The 20,299-nt window shown below is 40.6% G+C and overlaps 1 protein-coding gene across 1 annotated transcript in view; it reads left to right on the top strand.

The window, feature by feature from the left end:
- Positions 1–20,299, top strand: part of LOC121961725 (pleckstrin homology domain-containing family A member 5-like) — a 269,588-nt gene that overhangs the window by 184,911 nt on the left and 64,378 nt on the right. Inside the window, 1 exon segment of the mRNA XM_088073004.1 lies at positions 7,505–7,558. Coding sequence (XP_087929130.1) covers positions 7,505–7,558 — 54 coding nt within the window.

The raw sequence follows: 20,299 nt of genomic DNA, 5'->3' as shown, positions 1-20,299 counted from the left end.
TTTCTATTTTTAATTCAAAAATGTCTATCAACATACACTGCAGAACATTCCAACAAGAAAATAAAGGAGCCATTTAGAATGTTTATGTTGTGAAGTTTGACACAGTCCATACACACTGTGTGAACTCACTTTTTACAGTGGTGGCAAGTTCTCCACTGTTAATGGGAGACAAATATCTATCTATCTACGTATGTGAAATAATAATAGGTGCCTTGTTGAAATCAGATTCTGACTTTTCCTTTTGGCTGACAATAATCTGGTGATTATTATCTGAACACTGTTAACTTAAACTGCTGGAGGCCAAAGCAGCAGGACTTCCCATCATGCAAATGCGGCAGAATTTAAAGTTGGTTACAGGATAAAACTGTTGAAACACTGCTTCAGATATGTTTGTTGAGCTGATTTTACCATGTGAACCATTATTGTACAGGTAGCTCCAGCCCTCCTCATTGTTGGCCCTTATTGGTCCCTTGGCTTTTATTTTAGTCTGAACACTGGCATTTATCTAAGAAATTGTGCAAGTTGTTCCTTCTTGCAATTATGTGAAACATGTATAATAACCCTCTATAATCAGCAGACATGAGGCAATTACAGTATTAAGTTGTCTGCGGAATGAAAACCCTGTTTTAAAGTACATTAAATGAGTTTATTTTGCATACAGTACAGCTTCTCTGTGCATAACACCCAGGACACTGCCTGTGTGAGTAGTGAGTGTGTGTGTGTGTGTGTGTGTGTGTGTGTGTGTGGCGCAACCTGTTGCATGTTTTTTTCAGCATCCATGTTAGCAGGTTAGAGCAGTGATACTGCTGGCGTGAGCAGCACTGCTCAGGCGCGGCTGCTGCTCAGCTGCGGCTGCTGCTCGGTTGCTGCTGCTCTGGCACATCTAGAAACATTTGAGTCCTGACCATTTTTTCCTCATGTTGTGTGCAGTTTTTAGCAAAAAATAGCCCATAAAAATGGTCTTTAAATAACCATATTTACATTATACTACCTTTCACTACAGTTTTCATGCCTTCATCAGTCACAGACATGAGGAAAACATTTTTTTTTTTACTCAACCTTTCTTGTTTCCATTTCAAAATAAAAGCCCTTTTACAGCATTACTGTGGACAGAATCGCCTCAGTTATTAAAACAAGGCTTTATATTATTAAATATCTGCATGATTATGTTACTGACAATACAGTCACATGCACAGCTCCATAAATGAGTGAAGTGCTGGCTTTAACCCTTTGAAACCTGAATCTGCATCAGTCTTTTTGTGCTGGGATCAGACGTCTTTCACAAGTATTTGAATCTTTGAACCCTGACCACATTGCTTTGATTTATTTCAAAAACACTGGGAAAAATTGGCAACTTTGCTTTTTTTATAGGAAGTGTAAATGCTGCAAGCATGCGAGCCACAGCAGTTAAGTGAGGCAACCCTCCTGGGCTGTTCATGCATGCAGTGTGGCCCAGGCATGAGAGCATAGGATGCAGCTTCAGCAGTGGTGGTGTGGAGGAATGACTGCAGCATCTGCTGGCTTTCACAGTTCCATGGCTTTTCTTTGGAACTGTAAAAATTACAGGTGTGTCATGCAGCTGTGATGACATAAACAGAGTATCAGTGTGCAGAATCATGGAGAGCACAAGGATTGTCAAAATTTCTGTCAGGTTTTTATGACAGAAAATTATCATGATAGAGTTTCTTTCATTTCCCACATCTGAGCCCACCCTCTCTCTGAGGGTGCTGTTGTCTGAGCTTCCTAGAGGTGGTGGTTAATTCCAAAGTTAAGGATTGTGTGTTCTAGGGGATACAGTGGATCAGTGAAACATGTTCTTCAAACTACACAACATAATGCGGCATCTGTAATTGCCACCCAGAATGACATATGATGGCTGGACAACATGGTTTGTAAGGGCCTTTTTAACACCATCACAAATAACTTCTATAAAGACATTTATATTAGCATCTTCTTATTAGCTATAGTTGAAAGAATCAGATTTTATTTTGTTTACTTTTAATAACATTAAAAGAAAATTAAATTAACAAAAGATATTAATAAATAATAGAGGAAGTGTTCAATAAAATATATGAAAAAAAATACAATACAAACTATGCACAATATATAGTGTATGAATAAAAACAAAAGAGCTGTGCACTTGTTAAAATTAGTAATTATGTGTAGAAATGTGTAAAATGTTTGACAAAAAACATGCAAAGTTTCACAGTACGAAATGTAAAAAGAATGTCTGCGGTGTACAGAGATAATAGTGAGTGAGTGATATGAGGTCCCAGGGCCTTGTTTTTGTGGTGTGACATTTTGGGTCTGATGGACTGCAGCTTCCTGCCAGAGTTGAGTGTTTTTAAGAATTGTGTCTGGGGTGGGAGAGGTCGAACGCTACCTTTGCTTCCCACCTCAGGGTCCTGGGGGTGAACATATCCTTGAAAGACAGAGGATTGCAGCCTTTGACGCTGTTAGCGGAGAAGATCATACGCTGCAGTCTGCCCTTATCCTTGGCATTGGCAGCAGCCATTTAGAAACATGGTGTGTGAGGGTAAGAGAAAGATTTTGAGTTTTTATTTTGGGGATTTTCGCTGGGTTTCATTGGTTTGAATTCTTACTCATTTACAGTGATTTAGTGAAGTGATCTGTAAGGTTAGGTAACCTTTGTTGTCATGATTAGAGGAACTAGTGCTATGACTGATAATTCCTGCCAATTTTGATTCATCTGATGTAGTCCTGGGCGATATGTCTTTAAAATATTATCATTTTAAGGCAATATCATGATACATGATATATATCACAATGTTTTTAAATGTCCTTTAAACTGTTAACTACTAGAATACAAAATTATGAATGAACTGCAGTTACAATAAAGTTAAATAAAGTAGCTACTGCCATAGTATAAAGTAGCACAGTGGCTACAATAGAAATAAAGCTGCTAATGTTTTGATCATCCATCACCATGCTTCTTGGAATGTTATCACCAGAGGAGAATTCACAGAACATCACTTAATGGAAACACAGTCATGTCACAATTATGTTTTATTAAATATTGCACAGATTTGTAACAGAAACCACCTAATGACGAATGACAATCTTGCAACAGGTGCGTAAACCTCTCACATAATTTTAATTAACTAATCAATTTATTTATAACTGAATTCTGCTTAACATAAACAAATGAACCGTAGAACAAAATAAAGATGGAGGAAAAGCTTACATGAATCAGATGCCCATCTAATACATTTGCCCTGGCAACAGGTCTGTGTACAACTTGTCTGAATGTCTGACTGCTTGTGTGTCTTGCTCTGGTGGTGAGTAATATGTTAACACAATCAATTAAAAAAAGCATCAATTCCCCAAGTAATTACAAACAAGATGCTCCTTTGCTATGTGTCAGCTATCTCATCTCTGTCAGAGTAATAGTTCGTTATTTCCCTGCTGGCTGCTGTTGTAGATTCAGCTGCAGAAATGCTGGACTGTGTGACACTGTTGTCAAGGTACTGGCTGTCAGACTGCAAATCTTTCTTGCTTTTAAGAGTTTTGACTCACGGAGGGTCAGTGCATGCCACTGCTTATTAGACTGCCTCTCTTAAGCTCTTTGTCTGTCCATCCATCTTAATCCGTCTCCTGATCCTCTATCATCTGCTCCCTGTCTTTTAGATCTATCTGTCTTTCTGCCTCTTTGCCTCCTCTGTATCTTTGCGTATTTATATGGTTTGTTTATGGCAGCTATGCGACACAACTGGAACAGAAAATCAGTTTGTTTTCCCTTGCCCGCTCTCTGTGTCACAATGACTGACTGCTGGACGCTCCTTACCCATCCACTCTGAAATGGGATGCATTCTGCAGACGACACACACAGCTCTTTCAAATAAACTACTTCCTGCTTCCCAGGAGACAAACTAGAAAACAGCAAAAAGTCAGGATGATGGGGCTGAAATGAAATTTAGGACCGGAGCTTCTGAGCAAGACAAACAAACTGCAGCAATTACACGCACCACCTCCAAAAGAGTCGTCACGATCCTATTTCAATCTGTTCTCGTCTGCAAACTGAGCAGCTGAGATGCCACACTCACACACACACACACACACACTGTTTTACTGCTAACAAGTTCAGAGCTATACAGTCTGTGGCAGCACCTCTTTCTTTCTCACTGTTCGCTCTCCATCCTTTTCACATCCACCCCATTAATCTCCCATCCCAATTATCTCCTCTGTCACACCGTGTGTGTGTGTGTGTTTGTGGGTGAGTGGGTGGGTGAGTTTGTGTGCGTGTGTATGTGTGTGAGTTATGTAAATGACGTGTGCATGACTTGTATTTTTAAACTTGTTGAGCAGAGGGAAGGTGAGAAAGTCGTGGGGAACAAAAGGTGTTTAACTGCACTGATACTGCTAATGAGAGTTTCACCTTGTTCCGCCCCGACTGGCACAGAGATGACGGCTGGAAGTGAAATATCTTTGTTTTAAACTTCAGTCGCAGTAACTTGCAGCCATGATGAATGTTATTAGAGCTGCACACACACAAAGCTTGGTGTTTGGGGGGGATCATGTCTGAACACATGGACATAACACCCATTCTAAGATACAATGTGAATTTCTGAGGCAACGTATTCTCATAGAGCTGTTTGTATGATATCCTACCAAAATACAAATACAATAGTTTGTCTAATATCCTACAAATTAGCGTCCCATGACCTTACATCTGTAACACAGAGTTAGGGAATTCATGTAAAGTTTCAGAGATTAGGTTTAGGCAATTAAAGTTACCATGGTTAGGTTTAGGTAAAGAGACATGGTAAGAACATACCCTAAAATGACTCAAAGTTCACACAGTTCTGAACACATGCCTCCAGGGGAAAGTCCCTTTCCAAGACCACTGAGGCCTGCTTCCTCCTTTACTCCCATTAGTGTATTCATCACATGATCGCAGCCTTTCAAAATATGCGGGACATATGAATTTGTCTGCATTACTCTTCGTAGGAAAATAAACAAACAGTTTATGGAAACAGTCTGTCTGAGTACACCATTATTTTCCAGTATCCAGTAGAGAGTTTATCTCTTATAAGTGAATTCATAAATTTGGCGGAGGAGGGGCAGTGTCAGGCTGAAAAGTTGCTGCTAATAAAAAGAGCTGGAAAGTCCCTTAAGGGCCTGCAGAAGAGGTAATGGATGGGTCCAACCAACCCCAGATCTTCACCTGGATGCCCGGTGTTCACTTCCCATCTGAATACTGAGCCAAAACATTTTGTTTTTTCCTAAACCTAAGCACCTGCTTTTATTGCCTTAACCTAACCACTGTTTTTGCTCCCCAAACTTAACCATTTACTTTTGTTGCCCAAACATTATTACCCACTTTGTTGCCTAAACTTAACTACCCATTGTTGTTGCTTAAACTTAACCACCTGCTCTTGTTGCCTAAACCTAACCACCTGCTTTTGTTACCGTAACCTAACCATGTGTCTTTGCTGCCTTAACACATAATTTTGTTGCCCAAACCTTATCATGTGCTTTGATTGCCTAGAATAAACCACCTGCTTTTGTTGCTCAAATCTAACCATGTACTTTTGCTGCCTAAGTCAAAGTACTCATTGTTTGTCCATAAACCTAACCACATAGTTTTGTTGCTTGAACGTAACCATGTGCTTTTGTTGACATCTAGGCAATGATTTCGGCTTCTGAAACATCAACAGCAGATGCAAAAGGATACATACCATGTAATATGTAGATGCAGAAATCCACTGACTGCAGCAATATGTGACGGCTTGCCACTCTCCCACTTACGTCCTTTTGTAAGTGGGTGTTGTTGTTGCTGTTGGTTAAAACCTCAGTCACCTTCCCTTTGGCTCAGCTGTCAATCAAACACATCCACTGGCCGGTCCAATCAGAAGCTTAGTTTTGAATGTCCAAAGATCTTTTTTTGTTATCTTAAATAGTTGCCCTATCATTGCTTGGATGTTTCCCACTGCACTGCCTGAAGCTATTTAACGGGAGTCAGAGCTCCACAGCTCTTCAGCTATTCAAATGTCACTCACTACAGAGAAGTTTCAATTAAGAGATTTCTAAAAACCCACATCCAGAAAGTTTGTTTTGTGTCCCCTGAGGGAAGTTTTCCTCCTCTCATCTCATTAGAGCGGACTGTACGCCTGCAGCTCTTGCTTTTATTAATGACCTTCTCCTTTCCTTTTTTCTCTGTTTTGTGATATATTCAACTCCCTAATATCTCGTTCTGTTCATCTCCCTGATGTTTAGCTAATAGCCTGCTGCTCTCGCCATCCTTACAAGTTAAGAAGGAGGAGTTTTCAAAGATGTGTCAGTCTCTTCTGGCTTAGCTCTCACCCTCTCTTTTGTCTTTTTCTGTCTCTCTCCCTGCTTCCTCCGTCTGTCTCCTCACTTCATTATTTACAGATTCCGCTCAGAAATCCTAAGATGTCTGATTGTACAAACAACAGAGATAAGATGTGATTGAAACAATGGAGAGTGATAACAGACAGAGGACTGGAAATCTGAAAGAAAGCCAGACAAAGATGAAAAGAAAAAAATGGTGATAATGAGATAATGAGAGGCTCTGAACAATCTGGGAGAGCTGATGAAAAAAAAAAGTATGGCTGTAAATAAATGATCCGATTGCCTGGAAGGAGATGTTGGTCGATGGGTGTTTAGAAGAACAAAGAGATTGGAGTTTGACCATTTGTATGTATGTCTGGGGGCACATATGTACCGCCAGACATACATACAAATTCTTGTGAATGCAATATCTCAAAAACACCTCAGGGGAATTTCTTCAGATTTGACATAAACATTCATTTGGACTCAGTGATAAGCTGATTAGATTTTGGTGGCTGTAGGTCAAAGGTCAAGATTCCTGTGACCTTGTCTGTGTCATTCTTTTGAACGCAAAATCTTAAGAAAACCTTGAGGGAGTTTTTTGTGAGGGGTTTTAAATTTGGCACAAAAATTCACTTGGACATGAGGATGAACCAATTAGATTTTGGTGGTTAAAGGTGAAGGTCAGTGTGATCTTGCATCCATCTCATTTAAATTTCTGAATTTGGTCTCAACAGACTTTCCTCAGATTTGGCACAAACATCCCCTTGAGCTCAAAAATGAGCTGATTAGAATCTGGTGGTCGTAGGTAAAAGGTCAAGGTCATGGTTCTTAGATTATGAGCAAACATGTTTTTGCTCATAATCTAAGAACCTTGGGTGCCCACCTTGAAACTGTGCTGAATGTAGACATCCTCTGTGCTACTGGGGGGAAGATGTATGAAGCATCCATGTTTTCACAGACATAGATGTTAACTGTAAGTGCAACTTGACTGCTGCATTGAGGCATACAACCATGTGGCAGTATATCTAATTTGCACATTCATTCATGCATTGTTTTTTGTTTGCCCTTTTCTGTTTTTAATGTTTCATTTCATCTCATTATTTGTTTCATGTAGCATGAATTTAATTTTAAATTCAAAGTCACAGTTTTGTTTTTGTCATTCTCTCTCCCTCCCCTGTTCTGTTTCTAGTGTGACTTGTGGAAAACTTTTTCACCCTGACAAGCCCACAGAGGCTCTCAGCAGGTAATATTATCCCTCACATTGCTGAAGAGCTGCTTTGGCTTTGGCTTCTCTGTCAGCCTCATTGCTCTTTATACAAGTTTGCTCTTGTCACTGACTAAAACCACAAGCTGTCGCATGCAGAGTGTGTTAACAGGTAAGTTTGAGAACAGTTCCGCACTTACCATCTCGAGTTTTTTCAGACCTCCAATTGTTAACCTGTTCTCCGGCCTGTCTGTGATGTCAAACAGACATCCAAAAAAACTACACACACACACACACACACACACACACACACACACACGCACACGCACACACACACAAAGTCATACTGTCCTACTGCAGAGCCATGTACCCACGTCTGCTCTACTGGTAAGGAGTCTGTAGCCTATGTTTAGCGGGTTACCCGTGTATAAAAACATCCTAATTTGGCTGGAAAAGGGTATAAGACAACAAAGAATCAAGCTGTTCTATTGAATCTCTGTGGCATCATTATGCTAGCAGTATAAAGCAAAAAATAACACACTGATCCGAAATGTCAAGATGCCTCTTCAGCTCCATTCATCTGCAATTCAAAGCTTCATTCCCCTGTTTGAGAATGTGTCTTCTTCTTACTAACGCTAACTTTATTTCTCACTCGCTGTGAACTGCTTGATTAGCAGCTTTGCAACTCTAATGCAGGAATGATGTTGTGGATGATTAATGTGTGTGCCGTGAGTTGTGTCTCCAGTGTACAGTGGGAAAGTTAAAGTTTCCAAACTGAATAATAACCCTGTGTGTAATTGAATCAGAACTGATGCTTTTCTGTTGCCATCCAAATCAAATCAAATCCCCTTTTCATTCTGCAGCAGCTTGTATTACCTCTGAAATGATGGAATTAAATCCAGTGTCAAGCTGCTACTGTGACTACTCACACATTTTATTTGCTGAATGGCAGCATATAAAAGCTGAGGCCTGGTATTTTTCTTTCAGCTTTGCACTGTTGATGAATCCAGACACATAAAATAAAGAGAATTACATTACTGAGATATATACCCCAAGTCATTCACACAGCTAAGGCAACATCATGAGACATTCTGTTTTCGGGTTGACCATCCGTCCGTCCGTCCGTCCGTCCGTCCATCCTATTCGCATGAACGCAATATCTCAAAAATGCCTTCAGAGAATTTCTTCAGTTTAGCACAGCAACACTTTGGCGGTCATAGATCAAGGTCGCTTTGACCTTGACTGTCTGATTATGTTGAATACAATATCTCAAGAACAGTATGGGCTTTCTTTTTTATTTTTTTTTTAATTTTGCACTTACCAGGCATGGGCAAACTACAGCCTGTGGGCCATATATGGCCCGTTAGGCTTTTTAATCCGGCCCGCCGAACTTGTCCAAATTATAGGAACAATCTCATTCATTCTGCCTTTTCCCTACAATGCCCACGTTTCCCCAACAGATGGCACACTACAGACACATTGACTTTTGTTGGAGTGTGGTGTATTATACTCTCTACTCCACGTTTAACCTTTTCCCTTTGAGGCCTTCTGTAAAAATGAGCGGACCAAAGAAAAGAAAAGTGGACAGTGAGTGCCAAGTGATTATTAAGGAATGGACAACAAAATATTTTTTCACTGAAGTCCGATCAACGGCTGTATGTCTGATATGCCAAGAAACTGTTGCAGTTTTCAAAGAATACAATATCAGCCGTCACTTTGCCACAAAGCATGCTAACTATGCTAAGCAGTCAACACAAGAATGAGCAGCTACTGTTCAGAGGTTGGCGGCTAATTTACAGACTCAGCAAAATTTTTTTCACCAATAAACTGTGATTCAAGAGTCAAGTACTAAGGCAAGTTTTTTGCTGGCATTCAAATTAGCAAAGGCTAGCAAGCCTTTCTCTGAAGTCAAGTTTTTGAAAAGAATGCATGGTAGAGACATCAGGTCTCTTGTGTCTAAAGAGCAAAGGCAAGTTTGAAAAAATCAGTTTTCATGCAGGACAGTGACTCGCCGTGTGGAACTGATTGACGAAGACATAGCCAGTGATTTAAACAAAAAGGAGTCCTTTAAGTTATATTCACTAGCACTGGATAAAAGTAACGACCTAAAAGACATTGCTCAGCTCCTAATTTTTATCTGAGGGATTAACAACAGTTTTGAGATAATGCAAGAGTTTTTGACCATGGAGTCCCTGAAGGGGAAACGCAGGGAGAGGACTTATATGACCAGGTGTCTGCTGTCATCAAGAGAATGAAGCTACCTTGGAGTAAACATGCCAATGTCACTAAGGATGGATCGCCAAATTTAACTGGAAAAAAACAAAGAGGAAAACCCTGACTAGGATGTTATTTTCCTTCACTGCATCATACATCAGGAATCTCTGTGTAAGTCTGTATTGCAGCTGAGTCATGTCGTGAATCCAGTCATAAAACTTTTCAACTTTATACGAGCAAGGGGACTTCAGCATCGTCGGTTTATTATGTTTCTGGAGGAAAACAATGCGGATCACCAGGACTTACTTTACCACTCTTGTGTTCGCTGGTTAAGTTTAAGAAAAGTGTTTCAATGAGTGTGGGAGCTCAAAGAGCAGATTAGCTCATTTTTGGAGTTAATGGGGAAATCCGCCGAATTTTCTGAGCTGAGCGACACAAACTGGCTTTGTGACTTTGCATTTGCTGTGGACATATTTTCACGAATGAATGAGCTGAACATGAAGCTACAGAGGAAAGATCCATTTGTGCACGACATGTACACAAATGTGAGAGCCTTCAAATCCAAGCTGACTTTATTCTTCAGACAGATTTCAAACAAATCTTTTGCTCATTTGCCCACACTAACCATGCAGGAAGAGGCCACCCGAAAAGCAAAGAAATACAGCAAATCACTGGACAACCTGCACAGAGAATTCTGCCATCGGCTCTCTGATTTTGAAAAAGCTGACAAGTCACTTCAGCTGGTGTCCTGTCCCCTGTCACAAGACCCTGAAACTGCACCGCAGGAGCTGCAATTGGAGCTGATCGATCTTCAGTCTGACTTCATCTTAAAGGAGAAGTTTAACTCTTAAACTGAATGACTTTTATGCCTTACTTGACGAAGCCACGTTTCCGAACCTCCGGAGGACGGCACAAAAGATGCTGGCGTTGTCTGGCTAGACCTATGTGTGTGAGCACACATTTAGCGTCATGAACATCAACAAAGGCCATTACAGATCCAAGTTAACAGACCAACACTTCAGATCTATCCTGAGAATTGCCACAACAAAACTAACTCCAGACTTTGATGCACTGGCAAAAAAGAGAGACCAACAACACTGTTCCCACTGAAATTGAACGTTAGTTTCTCTACTGTGTTATGAAAAAATGCATTTGGAAAATAATTCATACAATAAACCTTGTATATTTATGCTCTGCTACCTGTTAAAGGCAAAAACCTTTTATGTAATGGCTTTTACATGCCTTTTATATTAGTTCACACAAACACTGGATCCATCGGCTCCTGGCCCGGCCCCTCTGTCAAATTTCAGAACCCATTGTGGCCCATGCGTCAAAATGTTTGCCCACCCCAGACTTAGACTCAAGAATGAATTATTTGGATTGTCAAAGGTCATAGGTCAAGATCACTGTGATCTTGTCTGTCTGATTTTTGTGAACACTATATCTCAAGAACAACTTAAGGGAATTTCTTTAAATTTGATACAAATGTCCACTTAATAAGGGATGAGAGAGATTTAAAGACAGTTAGAGGATTTTTGAAGCGAATAAACAGGGAGCCAGTGTAAGGATGCAAGGATAGATATGTGGTTTTGGATCTTGTATGTAACCAGACAGTAGCTTTTTGAACTTGCTGTAAATAGGGATGGTAGTAATACCTAGGTAGATGGCATTATTTTGGTACAACTTGGATGTTATGAGTGGTGATATGAAATGCCTAAGTTTGGAGATTGTCCTTGTGTTAAAATGTGCTACTACCCCTGTGTTTACTAGTTGTTTTGATAAATTCAATGGAATGTACATTTCTACATTCAGTGGGTGACGTCATGGTGGCTATGTCTATTATTAATAGTCTGTGCTTCAATTTCATCAGTATTACAGTGACATGTCATTCTGTCTGCATTGTTACTCTCACTTTCTTTGAACAGAAACAGTGTTTTCTTTCACCCATCAGTTTCAGTCACTTCAGATTTAAGCTTTTATCAATCGTTGTGAGTCTAATGTCAATGAACCCCAGCACTTCCTGTATAGATGATTAACATTAAAGACCTCCCTTTGTCAAAGACAATAATTCCTGTCATTCCTGAAAGGCTATATATAGGATGAGTCAAGTGCTGGCTTTTATTTGACAGATCACCACAGATGGAAATAATCCAGGGGTGCCACACCAATGCTTAGTAGACTTAGCTTTTCTATCACACTGGAGAGTAAAACTGTGCTGCAGGCCTGTGTTCCAGGGTAAAGGGCATTTTAGACTTGTCTGGGAATCAGATTAATGTGCAGCTCAAGTTTTATTTGCTGTGGCAAATGAGTCTGGTCCCCCTCTGCTTTGGACAGACTTCCAGCAGTATGAGACATGCCCACCAATCACAAGTGGTTATCTAGTGTGGGATGTGTTGGAGACATTTTTTGAAAAGAGCCAAGAAAAGATTGCTGGAGCTGTAGTGGAGCAAATTGGACGGTGTATTTTCTCTAAAAGAACAGTCAGCTGCACTAAAAGCCTTTCTTGAGAAGAATGATGTCTTTGCTGTGCATTCAATAGGCTTTTGCAAAAGTAAAATTTTCTTACTCAGAATATTTCATTTCACCTCTGTAAACTGTTGTTTGTGGTCTTCTGCACGGGGCAAACCTGTGGCATGTTTTATCTTAAAACGCTGGGCACCATTTTGCTACAGTTACCAGGTTAAACAACATGTTTCTTTGAAACGGTGTGCAACAAGCTTTGAGATGCATTTTTTTTCCTATTTGGTAGGTGTGTGTCAGAGGTTTTGCCCAGTCAGCAATGATGTGGTTATAAACTAAATTCTAGGAGATCTTTACTTATTGTATATTCAGTTTTTGTGTTTTATTTAGGCATGCTTTGGCAATGTAAACCTATGTTTCCAGTGCCAAGAGAGCACTGCAATTTTGAGTCCTAAAACCTGGAAATCCGGGACCCAGCCTGTCATTGCGAAATCTTCAAATTGACAGCAAAAGCCACCTTTTGCAGCGTCAGTTTGTAATGCAGCCATTCGGAACCTTTCACAGTGTTATGATACCCCACCGGATGGCCGGACAGCACCTGCCACGGTATCATGACACACCACTGGACAATGTCATGTTGAAACACTGCTGGTAACAACATAATGTAAGGAGCTGGAAGGTTCCTACAGGTTAGCATGTCCAATAAACCCCAGACTGTAACTCAGGCACCCAGTGTTAGCTTCCTGTATGAATGTTGAATCAAACAACAAACAAAAAGGTTTTTCTTAAACCTAACCACGTGCTTTTGTTGCCTAAACGTAGCCACCCATGCCTTTGTAGCCTAATCATTACCATGTGCTGCTGGTGACATCTCTGCGTCGGTAGTGGCTTCCCGGAACATCACCAACAGATGCAGGAGGATAGAGAGCATAATATCTAGATAATAAAATGTCACAACTTGGGATCAGAACATGTCAGGGGATATTAAGTCCTTCATTAGTTCAAAGGTGTTGATTAACTGATGAAAGACTATTATTATTTAGTTATTTTGGGTCACTGACAAAAAATAAATAATTGGATAATTGGGTGCCAACTGTCAGCACTGAACAGTGTCTGATAGTCTGTGCTACATATTCTTTTGAATGCAAAGCATAGGTCCAAAGATCAGGTCTTGGATGATTGAGTTTCCATTATATCTCCATTCTGTTCTGATGATGCTTTGATAAGTGTTGTCCATTTCAAAACTAGTGTTTATAGTAACAGCAATGCAGTTATCAGAGGTATTTTTCCCTTTGACTGAAGCTACAAGTAAAAATGTACAGAGAACAAAAACTGGAACAACAGCTAAGTCATCAGTAACATCAGTCACATTCACAGCAAATAAATCCTGGTGCTCAGAACGAAGAGAAATACATCCTACAAACAAATAGATCATTCCAGAGCTCTGTGATCCTGCTTAGTTGGCTGAGTAACAGCGTGCACCGCCAGCACCAACCAGTTTCATCATCCATTCACTGAAGTGAGAGTAAACAGAGCAGCCGCAGGAAAGGCTTTATGTGGGAAACGTTAATAAAGACTAAGATAAGTGTACGAGTGAAAGATGAAACGGCAGACGAGATGAGACAGTGGAAAGGATTGAAAAGACAGACAGAGGGAGATACCGATTGGCTGTGTGATCAGTGGGTGACTTGTGTGTGTGTGTGTTTGTGTGTTAGTCACCCTGCTTTAGATGTAGGATTCTTGTGACTGGAGGCGAGTGAAGGCCTTCTCTCTCACTCACAGTGAATTGGCCAGCAATTCAGTGTCACTGACAGAGCCATGAAATGGAAGAAATTTCAGAACATTTGCCTGTGGCAACAATGGTTCTCTGTTTCTAAAGGCTAAATGCCTTCACTGGCAGACACAATTGAAACTGTTGTATGTGACTATCACCATCCCAGCCAAAACATGTGAAATTGTCCATTCTAACCCTGAACTCTTGGGCTTACCTGATAAAGTTGTGTATTGTTGCGTGTCTCAGAGATTAAAAACACATAGCTGTGTGGACAGATATCTGAAACACCTTAGACTACAGCAAAATCAACTGCAGCACATACCAACCAGGTGTCAACATGTTCTCATAACGACTTGTCACATATTGCCTCTTTGCAGTGGACTTCCACATCTACATATTACGCTTGAGGTGTCCCTCCGCGTCTGCTGTTTACATCCGGTACATGCCACTACTGTGATATCATTAAAAGTACATGGTGGGATTTTGCTGCACATGGTTATGTTTAGGCAACAAAAGCACATGGCAAACAACGCTGGGACATCAACAAAATAACATCCAGGTTTTGTTCAATCCACCGCCTCTCCTGCCTACCCTATAGTGACCTTCGTGGTCCTTAAGTTTTGTCATTATCAGCAGCAACACGTTTGCGGCTTTCTAACTTGTTGACGTAATAGTTCAACCGGAAGAAGGTCCAATAGCAACTAGCTAAAAGGGGGCATATCACCACCTACCACAGAGTGGGACATACTTCCATCAAATTAATCTATTTTCCCTTGGTGCTTGTAAAATTGGAAGAGGACAGTCATATTCTTAACTGGCCTAATGGAGCTATAACTATAGCTCCACTTAACTGTACATGGGAAAGTACTGAGTTAGAACTTGCAGTTGAGAGGTGTTAAGTCTTTGAGAACTCTACATCAAGTCTTTGAACATCTTAGTATCCTAAGCTCATGGATGACTTAGAATCCACACTAAAAATGCAGCCTAAATTCATTTTTGGAGAAGTGTAAACTTTTGCCTTTTGAATTTATGTTCGCTGTGAAGTCCTAAATCAAGAGCAGATCAGAGCTAGAATTATAACACCAAACTTGCTGTAGCTTTGAGGAAGCCCTGTTTCAAATTAGAATTGTGCCACAACTCTCTAAACTCCTCCTAAAAGGCATAATTAAAACACCAAACTTGCTGTAGCTTTGAGGAAGCCCTTTTTCAAATTAGAATGGTGCCACAACTCTCTAAACTCCTCCTAAAGGGCGTAATTAACCAGAACCTGAAATCGACTCCTTAACTAATATTAGTAATCTATTCCCTATTAACACCAAAGTATTAAATGTGACAAGTTAACTTGCCTCAAGTGCTTTTGGCCAAACTTAGAGAGGGAGAGCTGCTGTGAGTACCCAGTGCTCTGCAGAGAATCATTTTTATTATTCATGTCATGAGGCGCTCTGATCCCACACTGCAAAGAACATGCCAATCATTCTTTTGAAAGAATACATTCATCTGATTATCAAGTGGTCATTTAAAAGAAACTCCAATATATTTAGGGTATTGACATGGAAAGAAATTGATGTTTCTGTTTGGTTTGTGAGTAAAGTCATTTAATTTGCAGAGTCAGGGTTTTTCATTTGGCTTTAGGGTACTTGATGTTGCTGAGTAGGCTGAGGGGAGATTATCAGAGCTGTCATAGGGGAATATTGAAGATCTGCTAATGCATTTTAAGACATTTAAACTGCTGGCATGCCAATTATGCTTTCTGGCACAGCGGTTTTAATCAAAGTACAGTACTTTAGTTCAGTATGGTAAATTATGGGGATCAGTGGTCATAAACTGCAGATACAGGCTATGCATGATGATGAATAAGATAGGAAGAGGATGGTGTTAAAAAGAGTTAAAAAGGCAGGAATGACAGGTACTTATGACAGAGTAGAAAGTGCTTGAGGTGAGACAAAGATGTCTAGGGTCTGTTCTTGCTGCTATCCTAGTGGTTATCTGATCATCAGTGAGGACAGTCCTAGACGATACACCTGGGAGACAAAAACATGTTTTTATCTGCACCATCAGCCACTGTGTGTTTCTGACAGCTGGGGCCACACTCTGAGCTACAACTGTATTCCCAGGCGTCAAAGACAGTCTGCACAGAATACTTTTCCCTAAAACTAGATAATGGAGTCTTCTGATGAGTTCCAACAAAAAATGAAAAAAAGGGCTTATCTCAACTTAGATTATGTTTTATCTTGACCTGCGCTGAAATTAATGAAGCAAAGCCTGAAAGATAATGCCAACAGTCAAGTCCATTCAAGTAAATTCAACACACCCTTTTGATTGTAGATGTGCACTTTAAGAAGTATTTTCACTGTTGGAAAGATGGTCTTTCTATGAAAGTGAGCTGTCTATTGTGTAGAAAGATGCAAATACATGTGAAACTGGTGCTACATGACATGCAGAGAAAACAAGAAAGAGGCTGTGCCATTTAGTCTTTGCTCAAGAGGTAAAAAACCTACAACTATCAAAATGCACTGCCAGAACGGACCAACAAATGCTCCTGCTGCTGGATGATGACAGCTTGGCTGGTTTTCCACAGGAAATAATATGGTCGCCAACCGGCAACAAATGATCTCGATGAAAGAGTTTGCTAAAATATGTTTTGGAAAAAATGTGAAAAGAGAAATAGGCAGCGCAACAACAGGATCTTTTTTTGTATTTGATTAGAACTGCTCAGTTTTACTGTTTGATCTGAGTATTTTCATCCTGCATTTTTACAGTGCAGTACAGGAAACAGTATTGTTCCCACTTCCTGTTAACAAATGCTTACATCACTGCCAAAAACTGCACCAGAATGAGTTTCTGTAGACATTTTAGGAGAGAAATAGGCAATATAGTATCATATATTTTATTGGTTTAAATTTAGTCAGCACTGCCGTTTACCAATTGATCTGAGTTTGGTCTTGAGACAAAGAGGGAGACTCAAAATTGCCCTTAGGTGTGACTGTGTGCGTGTATGGTTGTCTGTCTCTATGTGTCAGCCCTGTGATGTTCTGGCGAACTGTCCAGGGTGTACCCCGCCTTCCGCCCGATGGCAGCTGGGATTGGCTCCAGCCCCCACCCCCCCACCCCCCGCGGTTACAAGCAGACAAGCAGTTACAGAAAATGACTGACTAACTGACAAAGAGGGAGAGAGAAAGGCCTCTCTCTCTCTATCTGCTTCTATACTCTTTGTGTCTGTGTTAGTGTGCAAAAAATGAGGATGTTTGATCTGTACATTGAGCAATAGCCCAAGAGCCAGTGAAAATCATCAATGGCCAAGAGATGAGCATGGAGATCTGGCAGCTGGTAAGATAGATGACCACAGCTCATTTTCACTTAATACCCGCATTGTGATGATACAAAGCTGGGTGAAAATTGGAGCAGTATTTCTTTAAACTGTTGGTTTTCAGTGCAGTCTTTTGTTGCCATGCCTGCTGCTGCCTGCTGTTACTGCCGCTGCTTGGGATGTTCCAGCCTGTTCTCATTCTGAAGTTGTCAAACACTGCCACTTTGTCAGTGATTTCAGTGTAAGATACTGACAACAAAAGTCACCTCTCATGGCAGTATGATGCGCCAGTGAGTGGCATCAGTTTGTAATGCAGCTGGACGAAACCTTTCGCAGAGGTATAATACACTGCCAATCATGTGAACCATCCCTCGTATGGCAGTACAATACACAGACTGGCGGCGTATCAGTTGATAACGAGGCAGGAAGGAACGTGTCTTAGCTGTATAATACAGCAGGAGGCAGGTGTGGCAGATAGGTCCAATAAACCCTAGAGTTTCAGTTAGGAGCCTGGTGTTCAATAACTGTATGAATGTAGAGCCAAACAGTGAGGGGTTTTTTTCAAACCTAACCATGTACTTTTGTTGACATCAACAGCAGACACCAGAGAATACCTAGAGCATAGTATGTACATGTGAAAGTACACTTCATCAGGGGCGATAACTTTCAAGTCTACATAGGAGAAAGTAAGTCACTCCCCACTTCCTGCTGAGCTGAATCTTAATGGGAGTGACAAGGTCAAAGCTTAGATGTGCCATCAACAATAATGACAAAGTTTATAATGAGTTAATTGACATGCTGTTCTTATATTCTGCTGACATTGGGAGTAAAGATAGGGTTGTCACTGTGTGGTAGTTCTAACTCTGGGACCTTGAACTTCTTTCATTAACACTTGTCCTTCTACTTAACTAGAAGCAAAAAACTTTGAGCTGGTTCAATTTGTCAAACCCAGTTGGCAGGCCATTTAAATTGGTTGGAGGTAAAGGCATGTATCAGAGGTGACACCCAGAAACTAATAGCTGTGATTCATGCCACCAACTCTCTTCCCTTACATTCTCACTTTCTTTATCTTTGTTTCTGAGGCTCGTGTCTCTGTCGCCTCCCTGTCTGCCCATGCTCTTTCAAGCCACTCTACCCGTCCTCTAGTTCTCACCCTCCCTCTCTTTAATGGCCCCGACAGACACGGTGTGTCATTAAGAGTGTGAAGATAGGGTCTGCTTGATGAGATGGGGGGTTGGCTGATTTATTGGCTGGATTGTCGCAGAGACAGGCTCTGCCTTTGACATTAGAGATTCTTCTCTGTCATGCTGGTAGCACAGATTGTTCGGATACCTGCAAACATGCATACATGTGCATCTATCGCCACACATTTACAGTTATTTTAACAGAACAAACTAAATTAACCAAGAGCTTATACACACCTTTGTATTTCAGTCACTCTCTACAGTGTTAACTCCTTAAATGTGGTTGCTTTTGGGCAAGTGAAAACATTTTAACTTCTATGCATATACTTTCTGCCCATTATCTAAGTCCCAGTGCACCAGAACAGCTCCCCCATCTGCAAAAGTTACAATATAGGTATCAAATACTGGATCCCAAATAGGACACTTAACTGCAACTTGAACAAAAAACAAACAGAATAGGTGACAAGGGGAGCCCAACCCCACAGACTTCTAGACAAGAAGACACCACATGCGGAACAACATAAGCTTTCTCCACGTATTCCATGCTCATGTAGACTGAACAGGTAAACTCTCATGACCTCTCCAGAATCCCTTCAAAAGTGAAGAGCTTGTCCACTTTTCCATAACCAGGAACCATATCCACTTTTCTGGATTTTTCTGGAAGAGTGGATTTGGGAGGCTGCCAGCACCTGGTAGCCAGACCAGTGGGGCCAGCGGGCTAAGCCTGCAAAAACATTATTAACGACGTAGGTGTGGAAGCCACAAACCACCTCTCTGTCAGCTTTGCTAAAATTGTGTTTAATTTACTCCTATGTCTTCTTTACAAATCTTGGTGGTATTTTTTGTGGTTGATGTTGGACAGTGGTGTCATGTGGCTGTGAGTCACCCATCAGCTTATGGAAATGAACTCACTGGTCTTTAAACTCTCACTGGTCTTTAAACTTTAAACTCTCTGTCTTTAACACTCTCTAAACTCTCGACTTTTAGCTGGCTAGCTGCTAGTTAATATGCAGGAAAAGAAGGAGAAGAATGGACACCAGGTAAATTAGCATCCTGCTAGCCATCGCAGGAAATGCAGGAAATGAAAAATAAACCGGATTAACTTTGTGCTGCATCAGTTTTCAACAGGATATCAGGAACTATAATATCCTTTGATTCATTGAGACTTGGCTAAATCCATCAACCAGCAGACTCTTTCCATATGCTGATCTCACAGAGCAGAGGACTGTGATGAGAGAAGTAAAGAGGGCCAGTGCTTTACGGTGAAAAGGACTGGTGTGTTGGTGGGAATGTGAGGTGCTTCCCTGTTCCTGCTTTGGAAGAGTTGCTTCCCGTGTTTGGTTGAACCACCCATGAGGCCGTCAAGGTCAGGATGTGTTGACAGAAACCATGGATTACCAGAACCATTCAGAAACATGTACATTCATAAAGCAGTGGCCAAAAATATAAGTATATAATAATAGAAATATAACAACATAACATAATAATATAAATGACAGATAACAAGTTAAAGTAGCTGATGGAATAACATTTCTCTGGAGTTGTACCCTGTAAAATTCCATGGGACTCATTGATTGATTGATTGATTGATCGAAAATGTGGTACAAGTACATGCAGTTTTTTAAGGCATAGGAGTGTGATGCGAATTCAGTCTTGTGTGCTAACATCTAGCTGCATAAATAATTGATATGGCAACAAATGGCTATGCTCAAGTCTGTTTTGCGCAGTTGAAATCAGATTAAATGCTTCACCTCCCTGCTGCTAATAATTGTCACTTTGTTAGAAAAATGTCTGTCCACTGGAATAGCAGTGTGTAAATCAATGTTACTTTGATTTGACCA

The sequence above is a fragment of the Plectropomus leopardus genome, chromosome 22, assembly GCF_026936395.1.
Source record: "Plectropomus leopardus strain MGB_pleo_1.0 chromosome 22, ASM2693639v1, whole genome shotgun sequence".
NCBI lineage: Eukaryota > Metazoa > Chordata > Actinopteri > Perciformes > Serranidae > Plectropomus > Plectropomus leopardus.
This window is presented reverse-complemented; position numbering and strand designations above follow the sequence as displayed.